Raw genomic sequence first — 15,903 nt, 5'->3', positions numbered from 1 at the left:
GTGCCTGACTAACTCACTCACCGGCTCACGCGCATGCGTGCATTCTCCTCCACCACCTCTGGCCGCCGGAAGTTCTTTTCCTACTTCAGCCTCTCTTGCTCTACCTCAACCCCGCGCAAGTTCGCGCTTAGTCCCGCTCGCGTTGTTGTTAAACAACTAAGATAAACGCAGCACGCATGCGTACGAGAGTAGTCGCTCTCCTTCAAGGGCAGCCCTCGGCGAATGCAAATTTAGGAGGCGGAGCTAGGGCCGTGTGGAGGCAGGAACAAGCAAAAGGAAGGAGTGGTTATGGGGTTGGCCGTAAATGAACGAAAGGCCGCGGGTTCGAGGCTCGGCTTGTGTTATATGAGGTAAGCGCGAGACTTGGAGGACCTTTAAATTCCGCGGCTGTTTAAATAGAAAGAAGGAAAAAGAGCCCCCACATAAGACAAAATTAGATAAAAGCTAAATTTCTGCTGCTGTTCTTATCATCGGTTGGTTGCTTTGTTGATCTTGTTTGGTTTTGATATTGTATATTCTGTCTGTCTTTTTTTTTTCTTCTCTTATTATAAAAGCCTTATAGCAAGTTCGATAGGACATTGAAACTATCTAAGTTAATTTATCAATATAAATGAATTTATTGGAATTTAAAGTGTCTAAAGACGAGCCTGATCTGTTATAAGTATAGAGTTGACTTTCATACATTCCTTCTGAATGATTAAAGGAGTGTTCGTGAATCCGCTGCTCGATAATTAATTAGACAGAATTCAGAGTGTGCGCCCCCTAGGGGAAAGTGTCTAAGAGAGTTTTTGAACTCATTGCTCGATAATTAATTAGATAGAGCTTAGAGTGTGTGCCCTTTAGGGGAGAGAATAAGTATTGTAGGAGATTTAATTTAAAACCAGTGAAAGAGAAAATGGCAGGGAAAGAAGGAAAAAAGGCAGGAGGAACACCATTGGAAAGGAAAACATCCCGACAAGAAGAGATAAAGGACTTAGACATCTTATGGTTAAAAATAAAAGAGGAGTTGCCCACCAGGCAACAATTTATATGTAACTATAAATACAAAGTTAGGTTGATTTTAAAAATGAAAACAGAAAATTACATGTAATGTAGTTTTAATATAGTTTTAGCTAACTGATTTTAATTTTTTTACTTTTAATTGCTTGTTTTTAACCGTTATTGATTCTTTTTGTAAACACTGAGTTTTCATAAAATTGTAGACTTGGAAGAGACCACCAGGGTCATCTAGTCCAACCCCCCTGCAATGCGGGATCTTTCACCCAATGTGGGGCTTCAATCCACAACTCTGAATGCAACATTCCCATCCCAAACAGTAAAAAATGTATGGCTTTCACACTTACACAGTGTCTCTGCCTGAAAATAACAAGACTATTTATCTTAAGAGACACATACACAGTCTAATGCATAAAGAACAGGCAACCTGGCTCAGTGTCCCTTTGTGTGTGTTTGTAAGACTGTAAGCTTCTGGGCAGGAACCATCTTGTTTTAAATCTTTGTACAGCACTTTATAAAGTAGTAACTAATAAAAGCAGTGTTTTGTAGTGCTTGGACTGACATGCTATGAATTTTCAGTCCCACTAAGACACTAACTCTACAGACGCATAATTCTCCCCCAACCTGGCGCCCTCAGATATTTTGGACAAAGGCTGCTGTACAGGGATTAGTGTAGTCCATCCTCTAAACACAGTCCATTCAGGAGGGCCACCTGTTCAGGAGGGCTCATCATAGGGCCTACCTAGTGGCAGTGAAGGCAGCAAAGGCAGCAGAGTTTGGTACTTCCATTGCATCCTCATTGTGCCATCTGGTAGAGCTTTTCCAAGTAGTGCAGTCTGGCCTGAAGCAGGTAGCTCACTGTAACCTGCTTGCAAGCTGTCTTGAGAATAAATTTGCTTGCATCCACCAGGTTCTGTTACAGCAGATGAATTTCAAGGGGTGTCCAGAGCACTGTCTAGTCCTGCTATGTTGGATGACTTTGTTAGTGCCATGGACTAGTTGGAAACAGAGTAGTGGTGGGAGGAACCAGAGCCCAGGGAGTAGTGATGAGTGGTCACAGGGACCGTGAAAAGGTGTCTGAAGAAACTTCAGGAACTTCAGCTGGCAGCCAGGTTGATCACAGGGGCAAGACAGTTTAGAGTGTATGACACTGATTCTAGTTTCTGGGCCCAATTTAAAGTGCTGGTTTTTTACCAATAAAGCAATCAACAGCTCAGAACAGCAATACCTTAAGGACCACCACTTCTCCCCATATGAACTGGCCTGGACCCTGCAATCATCATCTGAGCTCTTCTTTGTGTGCCTCCTCCATAAAAGGTTTGGAGGGTGGTGGGCTCCCCATTTGTGGAATTCCCTCCCCAAGGAGGCTCGTCTGGCATCATTACATACTTAAGACCCCAGGTGAAAACATTTTTCTATGTTGGCTGGTTAACATTCTATCACCTTCTAAACGTGATGGGGGGACGTTATTGGTTTTTGTTTAATGTATTTTGTGTTCTCAGTTTGCATTTTTCTGTTGTGAACTGCTCTGTGGTCTTCACAAGAAGGGCAGTTTACAAATTTAATTAAATAATAATAATAATAATACATGACAGTGGGACATTTATTACAAGCTGGGTATGTGGTTTACTGGTATCCAGAAGTGCATGGCCATCTATGCACACCAAAGGCACCAAACCTTGTTCAAGAAATAAAATACCAGTTTTGCCAGAATATTGACATCCTAGTTTTTCTTTAAAAAAAAAAAGCACAACTGTATTCTATGCGGATTTTGTTTATACTTTAAGTGAAATGTCTGCCTCTCACAGAAGAAACTCATATCCAAGTGTTGAAACTCTCTTTATAAAATTTGAGTTCCAGTTTGCTCCTCTCAATAAGGACTGTACAGCAGTTGTTCAAATCTGTTTAATAAATGGACCATACAATGTTCAGTTTCAAATTAAAAAAACACAAACAAGAAAACAAAACTCAACCAATAGCGTGTTTTGTGAACATTCTCTATTTACACTTCAACGCTTCCTTGTAACAGTTTTTCTTTTTTTAAAAAAAAAAATATATTGAACACAAACCAGAGTTGCCATCAGTTTAAAACTTTCACAATTTCTTGGAAGTGCAAAATTACATGTGCACACGTGATACGGGTTTCACTTTTTTTATTGCTGTTCTGCCATGTTGCTCACATTTCTCTCCAGATAGGACCAACACAACAAGTTTGCACCTTGCTGCCAAATTGCTTTGAACATTATATTAAAAAGGGATTCTTTGTTGAATCCTTGCAATGCTGACGCTTTTAGGCTTTCCTACAACATCAGTTTTCTACAGACAGAAGCTGCTTTGTTGGTCCCAAAAGGATTATGATACAAAAACCAGGCACGGCAACTTTCCTTTTTTCAGACAAATGTTTGGTAGCCGGAGAATTTTTTCGTGTTTTACAGTTGTACAGAATTCTTCAGATGAGAACAGCTCATTTTCCAAACTAAACAGAACCTCTGGTTCCACGTAAGGATTTACACTAGAGACAATATCTAGATGTCGCCGCATATTTACCCAGTTTTGCCCTCTGTACTGTGTATCCTCTGCCTGAAGAGTGGTGTGTAACTCAGAAAGTTTGCAACCACCAAATGAAAAGATTGTTACCATACCTCTATTTTACATCCTATCAATTTCATTTTGGTTCGCCCTTACTTGTAGTTCAGCAATGTCTGGAGGGCTGCAAGTCCCATTGGCCATGCTGGCTGGGACTGATAGAAGCTGGAGTCCAGAGCCCCCTAGAGGGCCACAAGAGGTTAGCCACAACAGCCATAGACACAGTTCCCAAGAACTGTGGAGCTACTTCCACAAGCCCAAGTGAGATTTAAGAATAATTTCTCCACAGGTAACAGCCCCTTTATGCTGTATGTCAAGTTGCTTTGGAAACCGAGAATAATGTCAACAGTAGCTTCTGACATGACATTGGGGCCTGCAGTTTAAAAAATTGGCGGGGGGGGGGGTTTTAAATATTCCACTGGGCTCATATAAGCCCCTTGGCACAAACCTAAGGGCCACCTTGAATCCCAGTCCAGTTTTTGTACTGCTCCTTGCAATCTTTCGCGGAACAGGTTCTTGCCGCCTTCATCATCCTCTTCCACCCAGCCCAGTGTCTTTTGCTCAAATATAAGCATTAAATTGGAACTAGCAGCAGTGCAGGTAAAATAAAAAAACAAGAGCCAACAACGGATAACTACATAATTATGCTGCCTCCCCAACCCTCACGCAAACGAGCACACACACACACACACACACCTGTGAGAATTTGGCAACATTTTCAGCTGCAGAGGGGCAACATAGCGACAAGAGACAGACTTCAGGTGCAAGGTTAAATGCTCCAAAATGCCTATTCAAATATCTTATTGGTAGCCTTGCAACGCCCCCAAAGTGGACAGTCTGTGGTACAAAAAAAAAGAATGCCACCTCCTATGTGCTCTCGTGGACTATCAAGAGGACATAATATACAGCTTTGCCAAACCTAAGCAGGAATGGAACAGGGAGCCTCCAGTACACAGAACATGCAGGGAGATCTAACTCATTAAGTAGAACATCTAAAGGGGGGGGGGGAAATACCCCGAACCCAGAAACTTTGTTCCATAGAGGGTGCAGCAATGACATCATTTACGGCACTTAGTGAAAATTCCGCATGCACCAGGTGGGTGGAAGGGAGAAGTGAAGGATGGGCCAGAAAGCGCTTTGAAACAGGTATGTTTCCTCTAGCTCAACCTTCAGCAACCTTGTGCCTTCCAGATGATTTGCACTATAACTCCCCAGGCAACTCAAAGCAGTGCAAAACAACTGGAGAGCACCAGGTTGGCAAAGCCTGCCCTAGCTGCCTGTCTCATTAGGTCATGCCAACACCAATTCATTCAAAGCAGCTACTTAACGGCGGAGTGCAAAAATCTGAAAAAGAGAATCCATTGACAACAATTCAAGTCCTGGAGGTTTATGTTTGTTTTAAAGCATTTTTTTTAAACAAAGCTGAATATTTCTCAAATTCCCTCCATCTCCCCCCACCCCACCCCACCCCACCCAGTTCTGCAAATGCCCAAGTCATTTTTGCTCAAAACGCTTCTGAATCTTGGACCAAATATTTTAGTTGCAATGCTGGTGACTGAACCTACAAATCCCACTCCAAGCACAGAGACAGCGGCGCAGAGGACATGAAGGGGATGCAAAGAACTCAAAAAGCTGCTTCTAGAAATAAAAGCATTCTCACTCACAAGCCCAAGTAAGAGAGGGAACTCCCCAACATCTCTTTCGAAAAATGCAGGGCTCATAATCTAGGTTCATGCTGGAAGATGATGATGTGTTTACCCATGCAGGCACTTGGTTAAGAAGATCAGCTTTCCCAGACAGATGCTTTTGCTGACCGGACTCTGCCCAAAGCAAAGCAATCCCCAGCCTTGCGGGATACAAAGCAGCCGAGTGAGAGGGAAAAAGAAACCAGCGGGGAAAGAGAGAAGAGTCAAAGATCCAAAGAACTGCATAACTCACTGTGTGCAGCCAATAGTGCATTGGACTTGTGCTTCAAAAACCAGTAAGCAGGCACACACCTTCCCAAGTGAAGCAGGTGAACCATTCTGGAACCTGGGGAAGGGCTAAAAGCCAGTTGTGATATGAAGTGGAGATCTGATGCTCAAGGTCAGAAATCTCAGCAGCTGCACACAAGCAATGTTGGAGCATTCCTACAGCAGTTCTTTGGGACCTGGCTAAAGAATATGAGCCATAATGCCCAAGTAATGTAAAACACAACAGTGCTCCATTCTGTAGCACGTTTTTTGTTTTTTGTTTTTTTTTGCATAGCATTTTGATGGGTTAACATTCTGCCCCAAAAATAGCATTTGGAGAGAGAAGGGGATGGGATGGAGGAGTGAAAATAAAAAGGATGGGATACCTGACTTGACACTCGAAGCTTGAGTGGTAAAATCAGTATTGCCTCACAAGCTGCAAAGCATATGCTTTAACAGGGTGTGCCTACAAAGAGAGTGGCATGGCTGCACAGGTTCAACCTTCCTTTTTTAACAAAGGTTTTGGCAGTTTAAGGTAATAATCTGAAGAGACAATGTGGCTTGAGTATAGGTGACATTTCCTTCTCTCACCACATGCCTGCTTTTGTACTAAAATGGCAAGAATGTGTCCGTAACAGAATATGCCAGAGAACCTCCAGCCTTGAAAGCACAAGTAGCTTCTTGTAGGAAGTCTGAAATTCATCATCACGGGGGGACAGAATAGATTTGTCTTGTGAATACGAACTATGTCTACATAGATAGCAAAGTGCATGTTGTTGTTCTGATCCAAGGAAAAGCCAAGTGGGGTTTTGTTTATTTACATGGGGATGGCAATAATTAAAAGCAGCAGAAACCATCAGGGCAGTTTTGAGAACATGCTGGACCTAAAACTATTATAAAACTATACAGGAAAAATAGGGTGAAACTTTAGGAAAGAAAAATAAAGACTTTGTGGATTGCAGCCCGATTAATGGAAAAGCAGCCAGCCTCTCGCTAATCTCTATCACTTGCATTTTAGTATACATGCTGCCAAAGCAAACAAAAAGCTCATAACACAACCCACCACATAAGCTATAGGAAAACTCCAAAGTATGAGGGGGCTGCTGGGGGAATATTGTGATGTAAACGCTGAGAATATATAAGTGATTTGAGTAAGTTTTGGCAATAAGACTCGGCACCGTACAAAAATAACACTTGGTAATAAAAAATTTCATCGGCATATAAAAAAAAGTCAGGACATCAATTGATAATGGAGTTTCTCATTTGTGCTCATGAGGCAGGCAAAAACATTCTTCCTCTTGCAAAACCCCGTTTGTTAGAAATGTAGTTTTTAAATTAAATTTTTTTTAAAAAAATCCACTCAAGAAATACATCAGGAACAATAAAATCAACATCAAATAAAAACAAAAGAACAAAAACAGGTTTTATCAGCAGCTCTCCAAATTCATATGTCATGTTAAAAGTGCACAGAATTTTAACCCATCGTGAGGCTGTGAGGCTAACATGAAACTGAAAGCTTTGTGAACGTTAAAAAAAGAACTCCTAATACCTTCAAGATGGAGATTTTTTGGACCACCACCGAGACAAGAGTATCCTTGGTTTGCTTTTCTTTTCCTTTGAAAGGTGAACGAACATCAACATTTTGCAGCATTGCAGTAAGGCACTCGCCCACAGTTGAGTATGTGACTGTTGCATTAAAAGGGCAGCAGCTATCCCACTTTTAAACAGGCGGAAGACAAGTTTCCTTTTCGGCATTGTGGTAAGTGCTGGGGGTGCCTTACGTTATTATTATTATTATTATTTATTATTATTATTATATATAAAGGGGAGAAAATTTCTTCATAGGGAAGGGTAAGAGTGTTAAAATTAATCTATAAACTACTGGCTTTTTCTTCTTCTTCACCAATTAAAGCATCTTGTATCCTAAAATATTAGTTTTTATAAATCTAGTCATCTGTTTTAAGGCTCTACAAATCCCATTTCCCCCACCCATCCCAAACAATAACAAACAAAAATCTTACCAGCGTTTGATTTGGCATTGGAGAACCAAAACAGTTATTTCACAGTCGAGAAAGTCTAATATTGCATCCCCCCCCCCGCCCCGCCCCGCCCCAATAATGAAAACCGTTTTGTTTTTTTCTTAACAGGAAGTCAGATCTCTTCCTTGGTTTAAATACTTAGTGTGTTTGGTCAGGTAACTAGAAAGCCTGAAAAACAAAGACTACAAAGGTGTGTTCATCCGGTTAAGTGGCTCTCCTGCATTCATTCCAGAGGATGCTGGTTTCCTGCCTCCAACGCCATCTGCGCCCTGCAGTGATTTCTCATTGGATGCCCGCAAGGTGCTTCCTCTTTTTAAATTATGGCTCCTACAAATCTGAAAGCTTTCTGGAGTGAGGTAAAAAAAGTTATACTTTCAAGCAAAGTACATGGTACGTAAAGTGTCCTGATGAACTTGCACGGCCTTGGCGAGGGCCTGAGGGTCTCGACCATTACTCTGGCCAGATATGTGACTGCCTTCTCCGCTGAAAGTGGAAGAAACAGGGTGTGAGGGGAAAGAGAACAAAGCATTAGTTGTCAACATATAAAACCACTACTTATGAATTGCTTCCATTCCAGGTAAGAAGCCTGCAAGCAAGTAAGTATTGCCCTAGCAGAAAACTGTCTTAGGTAAAGGTACCCAGACCATTAGGTCCAGTTGCGGACGACTCTGGGGTTGCGGCACTCATCTCGCTCTACTGGCTGAGGGAGCCAGCATGACTAAGCCGCTTCTAGTGAACCTGAGCAGCGCACAGAAATGCCGTTTACCTTCCCGCCAGAGCAGTACCTATTTATCTACTTGCACTTTGATGTGCTTTCAAACTGCTAGGTGGGCAGGAGCTTGGACCGAACAACGGGAGCTCACCCCGTCGCGGAGATTCAAACTGCCAACCTTCTGATCAGCAAGCCCTAGGCTCTGTGGTTTAGACCACAGTGCCACTCGCGTTACAGTATCACAAATATCCAGACATAGCCAAGAATAAGTACAAAGTATGGCTGAACAGAAAGGACTTGCCAGGTGTGCTATAACACTTCTCTGGGGCAAATAAATTATTTGCACCTAGAAAACTAAAGACCAAATTCTGACCTCCAGTCAGCTCAGTCTGATCTGCAGAATCTTCTCTAGTGCTCATCACTGATCATTGGTGCTGCTGCCGGACAAGGAAGAACCTTCAAGGATCTCAACAGTGAACATCTGTGAGATTTTCTACCTGGGACTGAGCTCTCTCGAGTCCACCCCATTCTGCACCACCTGTTTAACAATTAAGCTTCCAGCATCTGGCTGACTGCAAAGCCTTTGAGTGCCTTTTTTGACAAGTTAAGTTACGATGTAATAAATTTATTTTTCAATAATATTATGTTTTAAGACAGAAGTATGGAACCACAGGACAGGTAGCCAAATGCGGCCTTCCACGTCTCTTGACTGGTCCTCAGTTCTCTCAGGCTGTACGTCTCACTGGTTCGCACAGTAAAAACAGGGGGTGTATAATGCCATTTCTGTTATCTTGGGTTCACTAATCAGTAGCCCTCCAAATTCTCTGTAGTACAAATCCCACTATCCCTGATCATTGGCCAGGCTGGCTACAAACACACCGTGGCACAGAATCGGCTGGGGGGGGGGGAGGGAGGAATCCATGCTGCCCACCACCTGTACCCAATAATGACGGCAACTCTAGCAGGCCCACAGATTCATCAACCCTGCCCTTTTCTCAACAAAGCCTAAGGACCCTATCCAGTGCTAGTTCTACTCAAGAGTGGATCCATGAAATTAATACACAGGACTAGCTCAGGCCCATTAATTTCTATGGATCTACTCTGCGAAGAACTATCAATGCATCTAACCCTAGGTATGTGTAACTGAAACAATCATATACCCTTCCCTTGTTTCCCTCTTCTGCCTCCCACTTCCCCTCCCCTCCTTCAGTTGTTTTTCAGATGGCAACCCCTTCGAGCAGCGACCTGCCCTCTTGTGCTCCGTAAAGCACCATGCCTATTGGTGGTATAATGCGACAATCAACCCATCAGGGGCTCTACAAATGGGATGTTCCTGACATACAAATCTGTTCCTTCAGAACTGAAGACACACATTCAAACCCAGGTGTCATTGGGCTTCCACCACAGTGATGATGGTGACGGAAAACAAGTTACCGTGCAGCCACGTAACTGCCCTAGTCTATCCTGCTCCACGGATGGAAACAAACAAGTAGAGGTACTACATGTACAGACACCCAGTTGCTCACCTGTCATGCTCTTTGTCCACAAGGTGGTATCGCGCCCGAAATGCCACCAAGCGGGCATAGTATGCTGGTGCTGGGATAGAGACTGAGCGAGTGCAGCGTACGTAAGTGTGGCAAAGCTGGTAGGTGAGAATCTGAAGCTCATCCGCTGTAAACCGGTTGTCATCCCAAAGAACGTAATAATGGGAAGGTCTGCTTGTACCCTGGGTGGGAAGAAGAACTGGACTCAGTAGAGTACACAGGGAGGAATGATGATAACTTCCTAAGTGCAGTGGACAGATGGTCCATCTACAGGGGTAGTGGCTAAACTTTTCAGTCCAAAGGCTGCATGCAAAAGCAGCCAATGCACACACAATCTGGCCCATGGGTTTGCCACCCCTGTGCTAGGTGGCCGTAGACAAGACCTCCCCCAGCTTCCAATCCCCACTGGCATTATGGATATAGTAATATCAACATCTTACCAGGCTGACATATGGATTACTGAGCTAATATGAAGTGCTTTGTGCATTCAAGAACCTCTAGGTAAATTCCAACCACCACTATGGTGACCCACAAAACCCAGAGGCCACCGTCTCAACTTGGTCCTCTTGTTTTATCTTCCCTCATGGTCAACTCCATGTAACAGAGCCAACTGCTGCTCCTTCCCCAGATCTACAGCCCCCATAGAACCTCTGCTTCAGGGAGCCACAATAAACTGGTGCCCATTCACCAGGTCCTTCTTTGCTATTGCCTCCCTCTGCAAAAAGAGAACAGGGATTATAGGGGTAGGAAAACTGAAGTATACTTTGGGATTCCGGCTATTATCTAAATCGCCTCCTCTCCTTAAATAAAAAAGGTCATTAATACACAGTACCTGAATGCCAGCATGACTACACAGGTAGAAGTCAAACTCAAACGGATGAGTAATGTTTGTATCCACTGTTGTTCCTGCTGGAATGTTCCCACTTTTACCGATCTGCAGAGTTTATTACAAAGGAAACAAAAGCATAAATGCTGTTAGCAAGAGAAATTGTCTGGGATGTTTAAGCAAGATGCTAAGAAAGACGGATGTTAAGCAATGCTAAGAAAAATCAATTGCCTGGATGCCTCCACTATCCTTTAGGGATCTCAAGCAAGTTAAGTTAGGGAACTGCTGTGCCAAACAAAATAAAAGAAAAAAATTAAATTAGCTTCGTATCTTAAACATCTCAGGCTTTATTAATGCTATCAGCAGTTCCACAATTGCCACTTGTTAGCCTCGCTGATCTGTTTACACAACCAAAAGACCTAATTTGAAGCATGCCCCATCACTGATCCTCACCCTCTCATTCTTATCTGCACAGAAGAGGCGAGTGTGGTGTCGTTTCTGCACAACAATGTAAGTAATGCCTGGCTGGTAGTCCTTCTCCAATTTGATGCAGGCATCACGGATGGCCAGGAGCTCATAATGAAGGATCTAAGAGAAAAGCAGCCATAATACTTTAAAAGGTAGAAGGAAAAAGAAAACACCATGCTGCCCCCACTTCTGTTTCTAGAAAGATAATCTATTCATTGAGCCATTTATTTTTATTATTATTTTTTGCTTGATCATATGAAGAGCATTTTTTTAATTAAAAAAAAGTTTGAGGCCACCTTATTCTAAGGCACGATTACAGCCAATTGTAAACTTTTTCACCCAGTAAAATGGACTGGAAGTGAATTTAGCACAACTCAACAAAAGATAAAGCACTTTGTAAGACTAATGTATGGTTAATTTACTGAATTGGCTGCCCCAGGTTGTAGGCACATCTACAGGCTTAAGGTGGCTTTAAAGGGGGAGGAGGCAAAAATCACGACGAGAGAGAGGCCTATCAACAGCTATTAATACCTAAATGGACCCTCCTGAAATGTTTACTCCTGAAAATCAGTAGCTGTTGCCCTTGTGCCCTGCCTCTGGGTCTCCCATAAGCCAGGGCTGGGAAATTTGGGGCCCTTTAGATGTCATTGGGCTCCAGTTTCCATCAACCCCAGCCACCAAGACAAATGGGATGGTGGAAGTTATGGCTGTCAACAAAATCATAATCACCATCATCATCATCATCATCTGCAGAGCCACAGGTCACCCAGACCTAGACTAAATGAACCTTTATTTATTTCATAAAATTTATACACCACTTGATTGTAAAAAATCTTAAAGCGGTTTACAAAAATCCAGTTAGTCAAATTCAACAGAACTTATCTACTACTGAAGCCCACCTTAAACTGGGCAATTCCTAACCTGTACCTACTGCAAACCTCTGTCCTTTCCGCCTAATGTGAACGAAGCTTCCTGCGCAGGATCCATTCCCGCTGGTACTATTGAGGAAAAGAGGCCCCCTCACCTGTGGGAGCTGTCCCTCCGGCACTCCATCACGGTAGAAGATTATGCGGGTGGGTTTGAAGCGAGTGGACTTGTAAAACTGGATGAGGAGCTCTCTCACCATGTACGACAGGTCCTCTATGATCTCCTGCCGGGGCCGCTGAACCCGCACGGTGGCACAGTAACGGCTTGGGTGGGCATCCATACTGCCCACCACCTGCAGCCCATAAAGAGCAAAAGTGTGAAACTTGCATGCCACTGAAACTGAGAATTGTTATTATTATTAAGAACTTCACCCTGTTTTATTTCTGTCAGGCTTGGGTGTGGGTAGCAATCCTGATGAAAGTGAAGGACTGTCAACTGGTGAAGACAAATGGGAGAGAACAGGCTGAAGACAACACTGCCTCTCCCTACGCTAGGGGACTTAAGAGGCAACTCCCTAGACATCTGTGCTAGACTACATGGACACAAGGCAAATGTACCTATGTGAGCCTCTCACTGAACTCCATCCTGAATGGGCAGGTTGGAGCACATCTGAGGTGGTGGCCAAGTGCTCCAGACAGGCACAAAGAACAATGTCTTATACCGAACCAAAGCTATGGTCCATCTAGCTCAGTATTGTCTACACCGATTGGCAATGGTTTTCCAGGGTTTCAGGCAGGAGGCATTCCCAGACTTCCCTGGAGACTGAAACTGGGCCTTTCTGCACACAAAGCAGGTGTTCTATCTCTGAACTATGGCTCTTCCCTTCTTGATGGTCTGGGGCCGAGCCAGCCTATTACACACCACAACATTTGAGAGGTAAAACTTACAGCTGTTATAGAAGGCTTCTTTCCATCACCTGCTGGGGGATGAGTCACATCAGCTCCAAGGAATATGACTGGCTGCTGAAAGACAGCAGACCTGGGAACAAGATTGAGTAGAAGATTTAGTACCAAATACAACCAGAGATTTTTTTTTATTAAAAAAAACTAGCATTTTGTGGGGAACACCCTTCTGCAAAAGCTAGCCGTCCAACATTTTGTAGCTAAATTAAAGCAAGTTACTTCCTTCTGTTAAAGCAAGTTACTGACAAGCAGTATAATCAGAGTTACATGCTTTTATCTCCCCCGTCTCCTCCCCGAAATTCCAAGCCAAGTCCCAAAGAACTCCTGAAAGTGTGTTCATCAGGCTCCCTCACTGGTGATTTTCCACTGCCAAGAGAAATCCTGATATTTTCAGTAAGCTCTTCCTCTGGGCTGACTTACTGCATTCTAAACTGTCCACATTTCTTCTTAAAAACGATGAGAAATCTGATAAAAAAGCTCTCATAAAGTATTCAGTGTAGTTGTATAACTGGCTGAATGTTTAAGCCATGAAACATTTCAGGTGACCCTTTTATTACTGCTTAATTGTAAGAGTTATGGTTCTGTAGTAATTTTGCATTTTTTAAAAAATCTGGACTGTAAACTTGGTTTACAAACTAGATTTTTAAAATTAAAAAACGCAAAGCACTGGAGAAATAGCGGAGAGTGTTGCCTATAAAATATTGGAAATTATGAACAGGGCAAAAAATGAGCAGTTACATAATTCCACTTACTATGTGTAGTTCATTCTAGGACAAAGAATCAAATTTCTCAGTTCAACAGGAAGGTTCTTCGGATGCAGATTATATGTTCCTTTGTTTTACATCTTGCGGCTGCACTCCTGTGGTCCCTGGGAGAGCATCCCAGGGGCATAGGATATCACAGATCTCCCTAGGGAGACGAGGTCCGCCCATAAAGGCACCCATCTTGCAACCACAGTCACCTCCTTGGCCGCTAGTGCTTCAGCAGTGGAGAGCGGCAAAGAAGGTTGCATTTCAGATGTAGGGGCAACTCAAAGGAGCCTTTGGATCCTCTGGTTCCCAAGCTCTCCTGTTCTCCTAACATTATCTTCAGATTTGGGAACTGGGGGGTTGGGGATGGAGGACACCAGCAGCCTTGTGGCTGGCATACTCCCCCCCCCTTCTTTTGGGTTCAATGGGAGAGAAATGTGTATTAAAAAGGCTGACAGAAGACTGGGGGAAACGGAGGAAGGCACAAGTCCAATAGGGCTTTGGATATGGTACGTTGGTCTGCCTTGAGTTCTCCCTCTCCCACTCTCTTTTGGACTCTCTGCGCCCAAGTGCTTGGTGTGACTACTGGGGCCAGAGCTTCACTTTTTGTTTCTAAATGAGAGCCAAAGCTGAGATTTTCAGGGTCACAAGTATGGATGTCAGAATTCTGACAGAAATGGGAATAGAAATTGCCGGTGCAAATCAATCCGGTAAATATGATCAGTATTCATTGTTGCTGTTTTTTTTTCCATCCACAAACAATACACAATTGATTAAGTCCCCCACCTCACCCCGTTTTGTGCCTCGTTTACTTTGCACTGAAATGAATGGGGTGGAACGACGGAGCGACAGTGTAGCTTACAAAAATTACGTGTGTCACGTAATTTCACCACAGTGGATGTGGAGATGAACAGCATAGTTTGGGGTGGAATACGAATGGCAGAACAGAAACAGCTGCATGCAACCAATACAGGACAAAATGGAGATCAATGCCTTCTTACATCCCTAATCATGTCAAAACAAAATAAAAAAAATCCTTCCAGTAGCATCTTAAAGACCAACTAAGTTAGTTCTTGGTATGAGCTTTCGTGTGCATGCACACTTCTTCAGATATCTGAAGTATCTGAATACTGAATATTCTTCAGATATCTTGGTATCTGAAGAAGTGTGCATGCACACGAAAGCTCATACCAAGAACTAACTTAGTTGGTCTTTAAGGTGTTACTGGAAGGAATTTTTTTATTTTGTTTTGACTATGGCAGACCAACACGGCTACCTATCTGTAACCCTAATCATGTGTTCTTGTTCAGTTACGCCAGGTAGCAGGGTGTCCTTGTGTGAGCTACAACATCACTGGGTGGGGGGGGGGAGAGTTCAAGTGAAGGTACTTCCCTTCCATCCCACTTGGCAAACATACCGCTGATGAGGCACCAGGATGTTGTTGATCCCGCCGAGCTTGACATTGATCTTGAGGCAGAGGTTGGAAAGAGTCTGCGGCGATGTCTTCACAACATTCTTGACCTGCACGCACTGGGTAGCCATCCCTAGGAGCGTGTCCCCCACACGCTTTACCTCCGCTGCAGACAGAAGAGTAAAAGCTTGTTAAAGCAACAGGCACCTTGAGGCTTCTCCTTGAAAAGGATAGCAGGAACATATCTGGGGAAGGTTTCCATTTGATATGTGGAGGGATAGCTTTAAGAGAGGCTGAGAATTCCAGAGCTGATTTTAAAGCATGCGGGTTTGTAGACCTACATGCACTGCATCGCTTCAAACTACAGCGCAGGGGGGCAAAGGCCACAAATCTTAATTTTCTTTTTTTCATCTTGAAAATATGCTCCTAAAATCTGTAACTACAGAGGCTGGATTACTGTAATAAACTCTATGTGGGGCTGACCTTGAAGACAGTCCAGAAACTCAACTAGTGCAGAACTGCCAGATGGCTAACAGGGACAGAAGAGCAGCCTTGCAGCATCATGCCGAAAGCCTATGAGGTCCAGCATCCTGTTCTCACATTGGCCAACCAGATGCCTGTGAGAAACCTGCAAGCTTTCTCATAACATGATACGCAGCCAACAGGAGCAAGAAAAAGAAAGCTCTTCACCACTTCCTGTACACTTTGCTTTAGGAACACAGGAAGCTTCCTTATATCAAGTGAAACCATCTGGCTCAGTATTGTCTATACTGACTGGCATCTCTCCAAAT

At 43.4% G+C, this 15,903-nt stretch overlaps 2 protein-coding genes across 3 annotated transcripts in view; both read right to left on the bottom strand.

The window, feature by feature from the left end:
- LOC307222443 (protein argonaute-3) overlaps positions 1–302 on the bottom strand; it is a 67,626-nt gene extending 67,324 nt beyond the window's left edge. Inside the window, exon 1 of the mRNA XM_079987712.1 lies at positions 22–302. The gene's annotated coding sequence lies outside the window, so the exon portion shown is untranslated. The remainder of the gene's footprint in view (positions 1–21) is intronic.
- A 2,583-nt stretch (positions 303–2,885) lies between these two features.
- LOC307222444 (protein argonaute-1) overlaps positions 2,886–15,903 on the bottom strand; it is a 48,429-nt gene continuing 35,411 nt past the window's right edge. For both annotated transcript variants that reach the window (XM_079987715.1, XM_079987716.1), the window contains 7 exons: positions 15,119–15,278; positions 12,938–13,028; positions 12,148–12,342; positions 11,109–11,243; positions 10,662–10,763; positions 9,812–10,011; positions 2,886–8,056 (listed from right to left, as the gene is read on the bottom strand). In XM_079987715.1, coding sequence (XP_079843841.1) covers positions 7,948–8,056; positions 9,812–10,011; positions 10,662–10,763; positions 11,109–11,243; positions 12,148–12,342; positions 12,938–13,028; positions 15,119–15,278 — 992 coding nt within the window. In that variant the 3' untranslated portion in view covers positions 2,886–7,947. The remainder of the gene's footprint in view (positions 8,057–9,811; positions 10,012–10,661; positions 10,764–11,108; positions 11,244–12,147; positions 12,343–12,937; positions 13,029–15,118; positions 15,279–15,903) is intronic.

The sequence above is a fragment of the Podarcis cretensis genome (genome assembly GCF_951804945.1).
Source record: "Podarcis cretensis genome assembly, chromosome: 8".
In the NCBI taxonomy this organism is placed as follows: Eukaryota; Metazoa; Chordata; class Lepidosauria; order Squamata; family Lacertidae; genus Podarcis; species Podarcis cretensis.
The sequence above is the reverse complement of the archived record's forward strand: the minus strand, read 5'-3'. Positions and strand labels throughout refer to the sequence as shown.